The sequence below is a fragment of the Nomascus leucogenys genome, unplaced genomic scaffold (genome assembly GCF_006542625.1).
Source record: "Nomascus leucogenys isolate Asia unplaced genomic scaffold, Asia_NLE_v1 Super-Scaffold_241, whole genome shotgun sequence".
Classification (NCBI taxonomy): Eukaryota; Metazoa; Chordata; class Mammalia; order Primates; family Hylobatidae; genus Nomascus; species Nomascus leucogenys.
The window spans coordinates 1,846,954-1,860,346 of record NW_022095767.1 but is presented as its reverse complement, the minus strand read 5'-3'; the positions used below and the strand labels follow the sequence as shown (position 1 = coordinate 1,860,346).

At 51.0% G+C, this 13,393-nt stretch overlaps 1 protein-coding gene across 2 annotated transcripts; it reads left to right on the top strand.

Annotated features, from left to right (window-relative positions):
- The first annotated feature begins 6,167 nt into the window (after nt 1-6,167).
- On the top strand, nt 6,168-12,251 carry TNFSF14 (TNF superfamily member 14). Of its 2 annotated transcripts, XM_003281574.3 has the most exons (5): nt 6,168-6,473; nt 6,611-6,918; nt 9,333-9,369; nt 9,629-9,670; nt 11,436-12,239. In XM_003281574.3, exons 2-5 carry the CDS (start codon nt 6,700-6,702, stop codon nt 11,858-11,860), a joined length of 723 nt encoding a protein of 240 aa, XP_003281622.1. In that variant the 5' UTR covers nt 6,168-6,473; nt 6,611-6,699; the 3' UTR covers nt 11,861-12,239. The 2 variants fall into 2 exon arrangements, with proteins under 2 accessions (XP_003281622.1, XP_003281623.1); XM_003281575.2 differs by lacking the exon at nt 6,168-6,473 and having other exon boundaries at nt 6,658-6,810; nt 11,436-12,251.
- Nucleotides 12,252-13,393: the final 1,142 nt, after the last annotated feature.

The following is a 13,393-nucleotide window of genomic DNA, read 5'->3' as shown; positions in this document are numbered from 1 at the left end:
CGGTCTCGAACTCCTACCTCAAGTGATCTGCCCGCCTCGGCCTCCTGAAGTGCTGGGATTACAGGCGTGAGCCACCATGCCCCGCCAGGGTTTTTTGTTTTTGTTTTTGTTTTTGTTTTTTAGCATCCTCACCTGGCCCCAACACCTACATCTCTATAAATTTTAAGCTTACCTGTATCTTTACCTTAATAGCATTCTTACCTATATTCTCACCTTTTTCCACCTACATCCTCTCCGGTGAGTGTATTTTCTCTGCATCTTCATCCGGGTCCTCACCTGCATCTTTACCTGCATGCTTTTCTAGATATTTTCTTGTGTTCTTGCCCGCATTCTCACCTGCAGATTTACCTGTCTTCTTACTGTAACTGCCCAATGGGTTCACCTTGCCCGCTAGGTGACAGAACCGATTTATCAGACAGGGGGGTTGCAGTGGAGAAAGAGTAATTCGTGCAGAACCAGCTGTGCAGGAGACCGGAGTTTTATTATTACTCAAATCAGTCTCCTTGAGCATTTGGGAATCAGTGGTTTTAAAGATAGTTTGGTGGGCCAGACGCAGTGGCTCATGCCTGTAATCCCAACACTTTGGGAGGCCTAGGCAGGCGGATCACCTGAGGTCAGCAGTTCGAGACCAGCCTGGCCAACATGATGAAACCCCGTCTCTACTAAAAATACAAAAATTAGCCAGGCGTGGTGATGCACACCTGTAGTCCCAGCTACTTGAGAGGCTGAGGCAGGAGAATCGCTTGAACCTGGGAGGCGGAGGTTGCAGTGAACCGAGATCGCGCCACTGCACTCCAGCCTGGGTGACAGAGCGAGACTTCATCTCAAAATAATAATAATAATAATAATAATATAGTTTGGGAGGTAGGGGTTTGGGAAGTGAGGAGTGTTGATTGGTGAGGTTGAAGTTGGAATCATAGGGGGTCGAGGTGAGGTTTTCTGTCTTCCGTTCCTGGGTGGGATCACAGAACTGGAGGGGTCAGATTACTGGTCTGGGTGGTGTCAGCTGATCCATTGAGTTCAGGGTCTGCAAAATATCTGGAGCACTGATCTTAGGTTTTACAATGGTGATGTTGTCCCCAGGAGCAATTTGGGGAGGTTCAGACTCTTGGAGCCAGAGGCTGCAGGACCTCTAAACTGTAATTTCTAATCTTGTAGCTAATTTGTTAGTCCTGCAAAGGCAGACTGCTCCCCAGGCAAAAAGGGAGTCTTTTCGGGAAAGGGCTGTTACCAGTTTGTTTCAGAGCCAAACCATGAACTGAATTCCTTCCCAAAGTTAGTTCCGCCTATGCCCAGGAATGAACAAGGACAGCTTGAAGCTTAGAAGCAAGATGGAGTCGGTTAGGTCTGATTTCTTTCACCGTCATAATGTCCTCAGTTATGATTTTGCAATAGCAGTTTCATTACCTGCACCTCCCCCGGCATCTGTCCTTGTAGATTCGCCCGCACCATCAACCTGCAGGCCTGCTCTGCCCTCTCACCTGCATCCTCATCTGTCCTCATTTGCATCCCTTCTGCCCTCCTGCAGCCTCACCTCACTCTCCCAGACCCCGTTTCTAGATGGGCCTGAGCCAGGAGTCCATGCTTTGGGGTGAGCTGTGTCTGGTGACTGCACCCGAGAGGGGGCAGTAGGGGCTGGCAGGCAGGGCAGTGTTTCCGGCTGGAGCCCCAGGGAGGGGAAGACATGAGTCAGCAGTTAGGGAGGGAGTGTGGGGGCTTTGTGGTCACAGCATCACCAGCACCGCGTGGGGAGCAGCAGCCTTGGGTGTGGAGAGCGGGGGCACTGTTGCTAAAGGGGACTGGGGCCCCGAGCACCTCCTCTCACTGCACCGCTGGTCCTTTGGGGACTGGGAGGGTGTCTGTATGGAGGGTGGGATGCAGCCTCCCAGCTCTGCACCAAGTCATCACGAAACACCCACTGAGGCTGAAAGTCACACCTCCACAGCCTCTTTTCTTAAGATGCCCCACAACACTAGGGGTATGGGAAAATAGATGCACAGCTTACCCTACTCCTTCCAGCTCCTAAATGACAAAGCCTCCTGTCAAACACCTTGCAACTCACTGGCTATCCCAGCTGACATCTGCCAAGACCACCACTCTACTTCACATCCTTCTTCTCATTTCTTTTTTCTTTTCTTATTCATTCCTCCTTTCTTTTCTTTTTTTCTTTTTTTTTTTTTTTTTTTTGAGAGGAGTCTTGCTCTGTTCCCCAGGCTACAGTGCAGTGACATGATCTCGGCTCACTGCAACCTCCGCCTCCCAGCTTCAAGCAATTCTCCTGCCTCAGCCTCCCAAGTAGCTGAGATTACAGGTGCACACCACCATGCCCGGTTAATTTTTGTATTTTTAGTAGAGATGGTGTTTCACCATGTTGGCCAGGCTGGTCTCGAACTCCTGACCTCAGGTGATCCACCCGCCTCGGCCTCCCAAAGTGCTGGGATTACGGGCGTGAGCCACTGCACTTGGCCTTCACTCCCCCTTTCTTCTGTTTGGGATTCATTTCATTCATTTCTTCAACATATGGGGGTGTTTGGTGCTTTTGTTCGTGTTTGCTTTTATTTTGAGCTAAAACCTATCACTTGAGGCTGTGAACGGTGCAGATAGGATCTTATGAAACTTATATTCTAAAAGGGGGAGCAGGATAGGACCCATGAAGACAGCATGGGACCAGGCATGGTGGCTCACACCTGTAAGCCCAGCACTTTGGGAGGCCGAGGTGGGCAGATCATTTGAGGTCAGGAGTTCGAGACCAGCCTGGCCAACATGGAGAAACCTCATCTCTACTAAAAATACAAAAAAGTAGCTGGGCGTGGTGGTGGGCACCTATAATCCCAGCTATTCAGGAGGCTGAGGCAGGAGAATCGCATGAACCCAGGAGGCAGAGGTTGCAGTGCGCTGAGATGGCACCACTGCACTACAGCCTGGACAACAAAGCAAAACTCCATCCCCCACACTGCTCCCCCAAAGAGAAGATAGTGTGGAATGGATTTTGGATGGTGAAGATATCCAAAAAGGGAAGTTCACCCACACAGTGGGTCCAGCCGTTAAGAAGATCACTTAGAGTGGCATGAGGGCTAACGTATGTGATAACATAGCTAGGCTATATAACTAGGCATTTGGTAAAACACTAGTCTAAATGTTGCTAGAAAGGTATTTTAGCCAGGTACAGTGGCTCACGCCTGTAATCCCAGCACTTTGGGAGGCCGAGGTGGGCGGATTACCTGAGGTCAGGAGTTCGAGACCAGCCTGACCAACATGGAGAAACCCCATCTCTACTAAAAATACAAAATTAGCCAGGCGTGGTGACACATGCCTGTAATCCCAGCTACTCGGGAGGGTGAGGCAGGAGAATCGCTTGAACCTGGGAGGCTGAGGTTGCAGTGAGCCGAGATCGCACCATTGCACTCTAGGTTGGGCAACAACAGCAAAACTCTGTCTCAAAAAAAAAAAAAAAGGAAAGAAAGAAAGGTATTTTATATTTCTTTACTTTTTTGTCTTTTTTCTTTTTTTCCTTTTTGTTGAGAACAGGGTCTCACCATATTGCCCAGGCAGGTCTCAAACTCGTGGGCTCAAGCAATCCTCCCTCCTCTGCCTCCCTAAGTGCTGGGATTACAGGTGTGAGCCACAGCACCTGGCTAGAAAGGTAATTTTCAGAAACATCAACAACCACAGTTGACTTTCAGGACAGGAGATGAGCCTAGGTAATGTGAGTGGGCCGCACCTGATCAGTTGAAGGTCTGAGGAGTAAACACCGAAGTTTTCTAAAGAAGGAATTCTGCCTCAAGGTTGCAACTTAGAAATTCTGCCTGAGTTTCCAGGCTTTAGGCTTTAAGACTGTAGTGTCACCTCTTACCTGAGCCTCCAGCCTAACTGGCTTGTCCTGTGGACTTCAGACTTGCCAACTCCCATGATTGTGTGAGCTAATTTCTTAAAATAAATGTGTTACACACTCTCTCTGACTCTGTACTTCTCTCTCTCTCTTTCTCCATCTGTCTTTGTATCTCTGTGTCCCTGTCTCTCTAGCTTTCCGTGTCTGTCTCTTCTCTGACTCTGTATTTCTGTGTCTCTACAGATCTTTTTTTTTTTTTTTTTTTTTTTGAGACAGTCTCATGCCATTGCCCAGCCTGGAGTGCAGTGGCACAATCTCAGTTCATTGCAACTTCTGCCTCCCAGGTTCAAGTGATTCTTGTGCCTCAGCCTCCCAAGTAGCTAGGATTACAGGAGTGTGCCACCACACCCAGCTAATTTTTTATGTATTTTTTGTATTTTTTGATAGAGACAGGTTTCCCCATATTGGCCAGGCTGGTCTCAAACTCCCGACCTCAGGTGATCCACGTGCCTCAGCCTCCCGAAGTGCTGGGATTACAGGCGTGAGCCACCGCACCCAGCCTATAGATCCTATCTCTATCTCTCTGTCTATCTTCTATTGGTTCTGTCTCTCGGGAGACACCTGACCAATTCAGGGAGGGCTCCTGTGAGGAGAAGTTTCTTGAGTCAAGATGCAGATGAGCAGAGGGAGCCGGCTTTGGAGATCTAGGGAAGATGGTTCCCAGCAGCAGGAAGAGGAAGTGCAAAGACCCAGGATGTCTGCCTGGGGCAGAGTGAGCAAAAGCACGAGGGTCCAACCACAGAGGCCCCAGTGAAGGTCACTTGGTGTCTTAGCCTAAGCTCAGGGGCAAGCCGACAGCAAACTGTATCTATAAAGGGCCAGATAAGTGTTTTTGGCTTTCAGGGCCAAGAGGTAAAATCAAGGATATTACAAAGATACTTATGAAACGAGACAGAAGCCAGGTGCAGCGGCTCATGCCTGTAATTCTAGCACTTTGGGAGGCTGAGGTGGGCAGATCACCTGAGGTCAGGAGTTCGAGACCAGCCTCGCCAACATATAAACAACATATATGTTGCAACATATATAATGGTCAACATATAATACAAAAATTAGCTATGCATGGTGGTGGGCGCCTGTAATCCCAGCTACTCAGGAGGCTGAGGCAGGAAAATTGCTTGAATCCGGGAGGCAGAGGTTGCAGTGAGCCAAAATGGCACCACTGCACTCCAGCCTGGGTGACAGAGAGAGACTCTGCCTCAAAAAAAAAAAAAAAAGAAATAAAAAGGCCGGGTGCAGTGGCTCATGCCTGTAATCCTAGCACTTTGGGAGGCCAAGGCAGGCAGATCACGAGGTCAGGAGATTGAGACCATCCTGGCTAACACAGTGAAACCCCATCTCTACTAAAAATACAAAAAATTAGCCGGGTGCGGTGGCGGGCACCTGCAGTCCCAGCTACTCAGGAGGCTGAGGCAGGAGAATGGCGTGAACCTGGGAGGTGGAGCTTGCAGTGAGCAGAGATCGCACCACTGCACTCCAGCCTGGGAGACAGAGCGAGACTCCGTCTCAAAAAAAAAAAAAAAAAATCCAAGCATGAATGCATGCACACTCATACATGGACCTCCCCACACACATTAACATACCCGTGCAAGCGTGTGCACACACACAAGCACCAATGCACAGGAACACACACATGCACACACCTGCACACAGCACATATATGCACACCCACTTGCACTTGCGATGCATGTTCACACATACACACATGTGCACATGCACGCATGTACATGGACCACGTGCACATGCACACAGATGCACCACACACACGCATGCACCTGCCCACATATGCATGCACATTTACATGCCAGCACATGTATGATACACAGGCATGTACCTGCACACGTGTACATGATACACACTTGCATGCACACAACTGAATACACACATCCACATGCACACACTGCACACATATATGCATGCAGACTCAGGCACACACACAGAGCACACACCCACTCCTTTATTCCACTCTCGTACTTTTCACTGCACTTGTCACATCAAAACACAACAGAAGGCTAGACATGGTGGCTCACGTTTGTAATCCCAGCACTTTGGGAGACTGAGGTGGGTGGATCGCTTCAGGTCAGGAGTTCGAGACCAGCCTGACCAACATGGTGAAACCCCATCTCTACTAAAAATACAAAAAGCAGCCAGGCGTGGTGGTGGGCGCCTGTAATCTCAGCTACTCAAGAGGCTGAGGCAGGAGAATCACTTGAACCTGGGAGGTGGAGGTTGTAGTAAGCTGAGATCACGCCACTGCACTCCAGCCTGGGCAACAGAGTGCGACTCCATCTCAAAAACAACAAAAAATAAACAAACAAACAAAAAAACCCACAACATATTATTTTCTTGTTTATGAGGCTTCTTGTCTCTCTGGCTCCGCCAAAAGAGGATCACCATCGGAGCAGGGACCCTTCTTGCTGTTGTTCACTGCTGCATCCCCCACACCTAGAGCAGAGCCTGGCATGGACAGAAAGTCCTCGGTAAATATTTGGTGGCCCCAAGCGAATGAAGCATCGAAGAAGGGAAAGCTGGGGGCTCCCCACTGCACTTGCCACCTGAGTCACATTTTCAGAAGCCTCTGGAAAGTGTGAGAGTCTGCATGAGTGAGAGTGAGACAGGGCCAAGGCCGGGGGCGGTGGGGACCGGAAGAAGAGGAGGGTGAGTGGGGGAAGGGGTGGGGCTGAACCCCAGCTCTAAAGGCGGCCCACGGGTGCCTGTCCGCAGCGTGCACAGCCCAGGGGTGTTGAGCAATTTCGGTTTCCTCTGAGGTTGAAGGACCCAGGCGTGTCAGCCCTGCTCCAGACACCTTGGGCATGGAGGAGAGTGTCGTACGGCCCTCAGTGTTTGTCGTGGATGGACAGACCGACATCCCATTCACAAGGCTGGGACGAAGCCGCCAGAGACAGTCGTGCAGTGTGGCCCGGGTGGGTCTGGGTCTCTTGCTGTTGCTGATGGGGGCCGGGCTGGCTGTCCAAGGCTGGTTCCTCCTGCAGCTGCACTGGCGTCTAGGAGAGATGGTCACCCGTCTGCCCGTGAGTGGGACCGGGGGGCTGACAGTAGGTGGAGGCGAGGGGGGCTCTCCTGTGTCACTGTGGGTCACTGTGTGTGTGTGTCTGTGTGTGTGTGTGTGTGTGTGTGTGTGTATGTGTGTGTGTGTGCAGGACAGGGCACAGGCTGAGAGCAGCTGGCTTGACTGGTTGCTGCTCCCAGACTTGGGCGAGTGAATTCACCTCTCTGAACCTCAGTGTCTTCATCTACAAAATAAGGGCAGTCTCTTCACAGGGATGAAGTATGCTATGGCATGTGTAGTACCAGACGGTGCCAGCTCCACCTGTCGGAACCGACACCCCAGCACTGCCATGCACACCCCTGTGCACACACACATGCATTTTCTCTGTACTTTTTTATTTTTGAGACAGAGTTTCACTCTTGTTGCCCAGGCTGGAGTGCAATGGCTTGATCTCTGCTCACCACAACCTCCGCCTCCCGGGTTCAAGTGATTCTCCTGCCTCAGCCTCCCGAGTAGCTGGGACTACAGGCATGCACCACCAAGCCTGGCCAATTTTGTATTTTTAGTAGAGATGGGGTTTCTCCATGTTTGTCAGGCTGGTCTTGAACTCCCGATCTCAGGAGATCCGTCCGCCTCAGCCTCCCAAAGTGCTGGGATTACAGGTGTGAGCCACCGTGGCTGGCCTTCTCTGTACTCTTATTACTGTTACTGCAATTGTCATTAATTCTCTGACCATTTCCATCTGTGGAAATCTCTCGGGCTGCTTCCAGCTGGCTGTGGATGTGTCCGCCTGTCTGTGTGCCTCACCTGGGGGTCTATGTGTGCCCAACACCATACCCGTGTGGGCTTGGCCCCTTTTGTGTCCTGGGTCTGGATCCAGTGGCCACACATTCGTGTCCACGTACCCATGTGGACGTGTGTGCGTGTACCCACATGTCCACACACCCGTCTAGCTGCAGCCAGTGTGTTCGCATTGTCTTTGTCTGTGGGTCTCTGTGTCTGTAGATGCACATGGATCCATAAACCACAAACCACATGTCCACGCATCTGAGGCCACATGTGTCTTCTCAGCATCATGATGATGTTGAGGTCTGTGCCCTGTGGCAGGTGCTATATCCCAAGGGTGGTGTCCATGTGTCCAGCCATCTCGCTGTCTGCATTTTTTTTTTTTTTTTTTGAGACAAGGTTTCTCTCCCATCGCCCAGGCTGTAGTGTAGTGGTACAGCCTTGGCTCACTACAACCCCACTTCCCAGGTTCAAGTGATTCTCCTGTCTCAACCTCCTGAGCAGTAGCTGGGATTACAGGCATCCGCCACCGTGCCTGGCTAATTTGTGTATTTTTAGTAGAGATGGGGTTTCACCATGTTGGCCAGACTTGTCTCGAACTCCTGACCTCAAGTGATCCACCTGCCTCAGCCTCCCAAAGTGCTGGGATTACAAGTGTGAGCTACCATGCCTGGCTTTGTCCATGTATTTTTAAATATTACTTATTTATTTAATTAATTACATATTTATTTATCTTAGAGACTGGGTCTCACTCTGCTGCCCAGGCTAGAGTGGAGTGGCACGATCATAGCTCACTGCAGCATTGAACTCCTGGGCTCAAGCAAGCCTCCTGCCCCACCACATACAGGCACACAGCACTATGCGTGGCTAATCTTTAACATTTTTTGTAGAGATGAGGTCTTGCTGTGTTGCCCAGGCTGGTCTTAAACTCCTGGCCTCAAGCCATCCTCCCACTTTGGCCTCCCAAACTGCTGGGATTACAGGTGTAAGCCTCCGTGCTGGGCAATGTTACTTATTTATTAAACCCTTTTATTTATTTATTTATTTATTTATTTATTTATTTTTGAGATAGAATCTCACTCTGTCACGCAGGCTAGAGTGCAGTGGCACAATCTGGGCCCACTGCAACCTCCCGGGTTCAAGCGATTCTCCTGCCTCAGCCTCCAGAGCAGCTGGGATTACAGGCACCCCCCACCACGCCCAGCTAATTTTCGTAGTTTTAGTAGATACAGGGTTTTACTGTGTTGGCCAGGCTGGTCTCGAACTCCTGACCTCAGGTAATCTGCCCACCTCGGCCTCCCGAAGTGCTGGGATTAGAGGCATGAGCCAATGCACCTAACCTATTAAACCTTTCTCTAGTGCATACTATGTGCCAAACGCTGTAATAATGCCTTACATATATTAATTCATTAAAGGCCAAGCAGACGCCATTTGTAACTCCATTTACATAGAGGGAAACTGAGGCACCAAGTGGTTGTGAGGCTGCTGGACAGGAGGTGTGTGTCTGCAAGTGAGAGTATGTGGCCCTGTGTAAGTGTCTGAGGGTGGTGTCGGTGGCTATGGTCCTCATGTCTCATAGCCGTGTGTGAGCAATGCGAGGGTGTGTCCCCCGCTGCAGGTTCTTACCGCTGGCCCCTTCTGCATTTTCAGGACGGACATGCAGGCTCCTGGGAGCAGCTGATACAAGGTGAGTCAGAGTCCTGGTCCCAGGGAAGGAGATGAGATGATTCCCACGCCGCCCTCCCTGCCTCGGTCAATTGCCCAATATGATTTGCACAACTGGCCAAATCCTCACAGGTGCCCCTCCCCCAGGCCTGAGAAGCAGAAGTTTGGGTCACTCCGGAAGGGGTGGGGTTGATTCCAGGAGGTATACATGGTGACCCTTTAGGAGGCTGGCTTTTTACCTCCACTGTCTTCGTCTCTAACCTCTGACCCTCTTTCCCCAGAGCGAAGGTCTCACCAGGTCAACCCAGCAGCGCATCTCACAGGTGAGGGGGACCCTGGATCCTGGCAAGGGGCAGGGGTCAGGGCATCTCGGGAAGACCAGATAAACACCATACATACCAGTGTATTCATTCATTCATTCATTCCTTATTTACTCACAGAGTTGCTCAGAACATAGGCTGCAAGTGCTATGTATTTCCAGTTTTATTTATTTTATTATTTTTTATTTCTATTTATTCATTTATTTATTTATGAGATAGTCTCGCTCTGTTGCCCAGGCTGGAGTGCAGTGGCGTGATCTCGGCTCACTGCAATCTCTGCCTCCCGGGTTCAAGCGATTCTTCTGCCTCAGCCTCCCGAGTACCTGGGATTACAGGCATGCACCACCACGCCCGGTTAATTTTTTTGTATTTTTAGTAGAGACAGGGTTTCGCCATGTTGGCCGGGCTGGTCTCAAACTCCTGATCTCAGGTGATCCTCCCACCTCAGCCTCCCAAAGTGCTGGGATTACAGGCGTGAGCCACCGCGCCCGGCCTAGTTTTATTAATTTAATGAACTCTCATATAGTGCTTATGCTGTGTTATGTGCTGTGACACGCTTTCTACATATTAATTCATTACATTCCAAGCAGGTGCTATTAATGCATCCATTTTACAGAGAGGGAAACTGAGGCACACAGCGAGTACGAGGTGCCGCCTTGGTTTCTTGGTTTTGCAAACTTGCATGTTTGGACACTTTTTTTTTTTTTTTTTTTTTTTTGAGACAGGGTCTTACTCTGTCAACCAGGCTGGAGTGGCCCTATCATGGCTCACTGCACCCTCAACTTGCCAGGTGGAGGGATCCTCCCACCTCAGCTTCCCCAGCACCTGGGACTACAGGTGCGTGCCATCATGCCCAGCTAATTTTTTTGTTTTTTGTAGAGACAGGGTCTCCCTATGTTACTTCATCTGGAACTCCTGGCCTCAAACTCCTGGGCTCAGGGGATCTTCTTGCCTCAGCCTCCCAAAGTGCTGGGATTATAGGGGTGAGACGCCACACCCAGCAAAGTTTTGACACTTTTGGCAAATCACTTAACGTTTCCATGCCTCAGTTTCCCCACCTGCAAAAGGGGGATGCAAAGCGTTGAGACGTAGACTAAGCAAGTTAATTTGCTTCCCTGTGCCTCAGTTTCCCGGATCTGCAAAGCAGGGATAAAGCAAATTAATACATACAAACAGGCTAGGCAGGGTGGCTCATGCCTGTAATCCCAGCACTTGGGAGCCTGAAGGATCAGTTGAGTCCAGGAATTCGAGACCAGCCTGGGCCACATTGCGAGACCCCCACCTCTACAAACACACACACACACGCACGCACATGCACACGCACACACATGCACACACACACACGCACGCACACACACAAACAGCCTAGTGGTGACTGGCCTAGAGTCACACAGTAGGAGTAAGACATGTGAGGCCAGGCGTGGTGGCTCACACCTGTAATCCCAGCACTCTGGGAGGCCGAGGCAGGCAGATCACCTGAAGTCAGGAGTTCAAGACCAGCCCCAGCAACATGGCAAAACCCCGTCTCTACTAAAACTACAAAAAGTAACTGGGTGTGGTGGTGGGCACCTGTAGTCCCAGCTACTCAGGAGGCTGAAGCAGGAGAACCGCTTGAACCTGGGAGGCGGAGCTTGCAGTGAGCTGAGATCACGCCACTGCACTCCAGCCTGGGCTACAGAGCGAGACTCTGTGTCAAACAAACAAACAAACCAACAATAGAGAAAGACATGTGCTGACCGGCAGCCCCCTTTCTCTCTCTCCCCAACAGGGGCCAACTCCAGCTTGACGGGCAGAGGGGGGCCACTGCTATGGGAGACCCAGCTGGGCCTGGCCTTCCTGAGGGGCCTCAGCTACCACGATGGGGCCCTTGTGGCCACCAAGGCTGGCTACTACTACATCTACTCCAAGGTGCAGCTGGGCGGTGTGGGCTGCCCGCTGGGCCCGGCCAGCACCATCACCCACGGCCTCTACAAGCGCACGCCGCGCTACCCCGAGGAGCTGGAGCTGTTGGTCAGCCAGCAGTCACCCTGCAGACAGGCCACCGGCGTCTCCCGCGTCTGGTGGGACAGCAGCTTCCTGGGTGGTGTGGTGCACCTGGAGGCTGGGGAGGAGGTGGTCGTCCGTGTGCTGGATGAGCGCCTGGTTCGACTGCGTGACGGCACCCGGTCTTACTTTGGGGCTTTCATGGTGTGAAGGAAGGAGCGTGGTGCATTGGACATGGGTCTGACACGTGGAGAACTCAGAGGGTGCCTCAGGGGAAAGAAAACTCATGAAGCAGAGGCGGGGCGCGGTGGCTCACGCCTGTAATCCCAGCACTTTGGGAGGCTGAGGCAAGTGGATCACCTGAGGTCAGGAGTTCGAGACCAGCCTGGCCAACATGGCAAAACCCCATCTCTACTAAAGATACAAAAGTTAGCCGGACGTGGTGGTGCCTGCCTGTAATCCCAGTTACTCGGGAGGCTGAGGCAGGAGAATTTTGCTTGAACCCGGGAGGCGGAGGTTGCAGTGAGTCAAGATCACACCACTGCACTCCAACCTGGGAAATGGAGTGAGACTTTGCCTCAAAAAAAAAAAAAAAAAAAAAGAAAGGAAGAAAGAAGAAAACTCAGGAAACGAATCTTGGAGGACATGCCAGGGAACCCAAAACTCAAAGGCGAAGAGCTCAGTGGGCACCACCAGGGACCAAGAACTCAGCCATCTCGAGGGGCTGAAGCCCCGCAGGCACCTTGAGAAGACCCACGTAGACTGCAGACCCTGCCACGGACAATACTAAGGACAAAAACCCAAAGACTTGGGGTCTGTGGGCCCCCAAACATTGGGTAAAGTTGATTTGCCTGATATTCAGGAAGAAGGGGTGAGGGGTGGGTATTTATGCTTTTGATTCAGAAGAAAGTGGGACTTGGGATTCCAGGGACTTGGCTGGGGGTGGGAAACTTCCTCCACTTCCCTACTCTCATCATGAGTACGGACAGGGTGGGCGGGAGACTGATCATCAGGACTCCTCATGAAAAGCCCAGCCCCACCCCACCTACAGTCAGAGTCACACACTCAGATCCCACCCACAGACTGGTGGCCACACCTCAGCCTGGTCACGGTTAACACTCAGATTCATGAGCACAGCAGTGTGCTCGTAACTGTTTAACAACTAGCTGTCCTGGGAGGGGGACAGCTTTGTAATGTTTGCCAGTTTCCATGGGGTAAATGCTACCACCATGGCTGATTTAATCACTGCCAAGCATAGACATCCCTAACAGGACACCATGGATCTGTCCCCGGCATCCAGCCCAGGGCCTGGCACAAAGCAGGCTCTAGGGAAATGCTTGCTGATCGAAAGGAAGGAAGAAAGAATGACTATACAGTCACACCTATGGCATCCCACAAAATCTGTCACATGGCTGCATAATCTCAGCCACTCTTTCACAACTGTAGACTCATACACGCAGAGTGCCAGATTCATGCACAACCACACAATCACGTGGAAGTCATAGACGGCATCACAGAGAGTCGCAGTACTGTGTGTATGTTATAACACAACCACACAAAACTCAGCATCCCAGCTACACAGCCACCCCCAGAGGTGTCACTGTCACACTTGGTAATTAATACTCATTACATCAGACACAGACAGACCAAGTTATAGTCAGACCTGGTTACACACACATACGCACACACAACATCACAATGACAAACACACAACATTACACACACAACATCACAATGACAAAC

Coding starts and splice junctions, on each gene's coding strand:
- TNFSF14 (XM_003281574.3), top strand. CDS start 6,700: ATGGAGGAGAGTGTCGTACGGCCCTCAGTGTTTGTCGTGGATGGACAG. Junction 6,919..9,332: donor AGATGGTCACCCGTCTGCCC/GTGAGTGGGACC, acceptor CTGCATTTTCAG/GACGGACATGCAGGCTCCTG. Junction 9,671..11,435: donor CCCAGCAGCGCATCTCACAG/GTGAGGGGGACC, acceptor TCTCCCCAACAG/GGGCCAACTCCAGCTTGACG.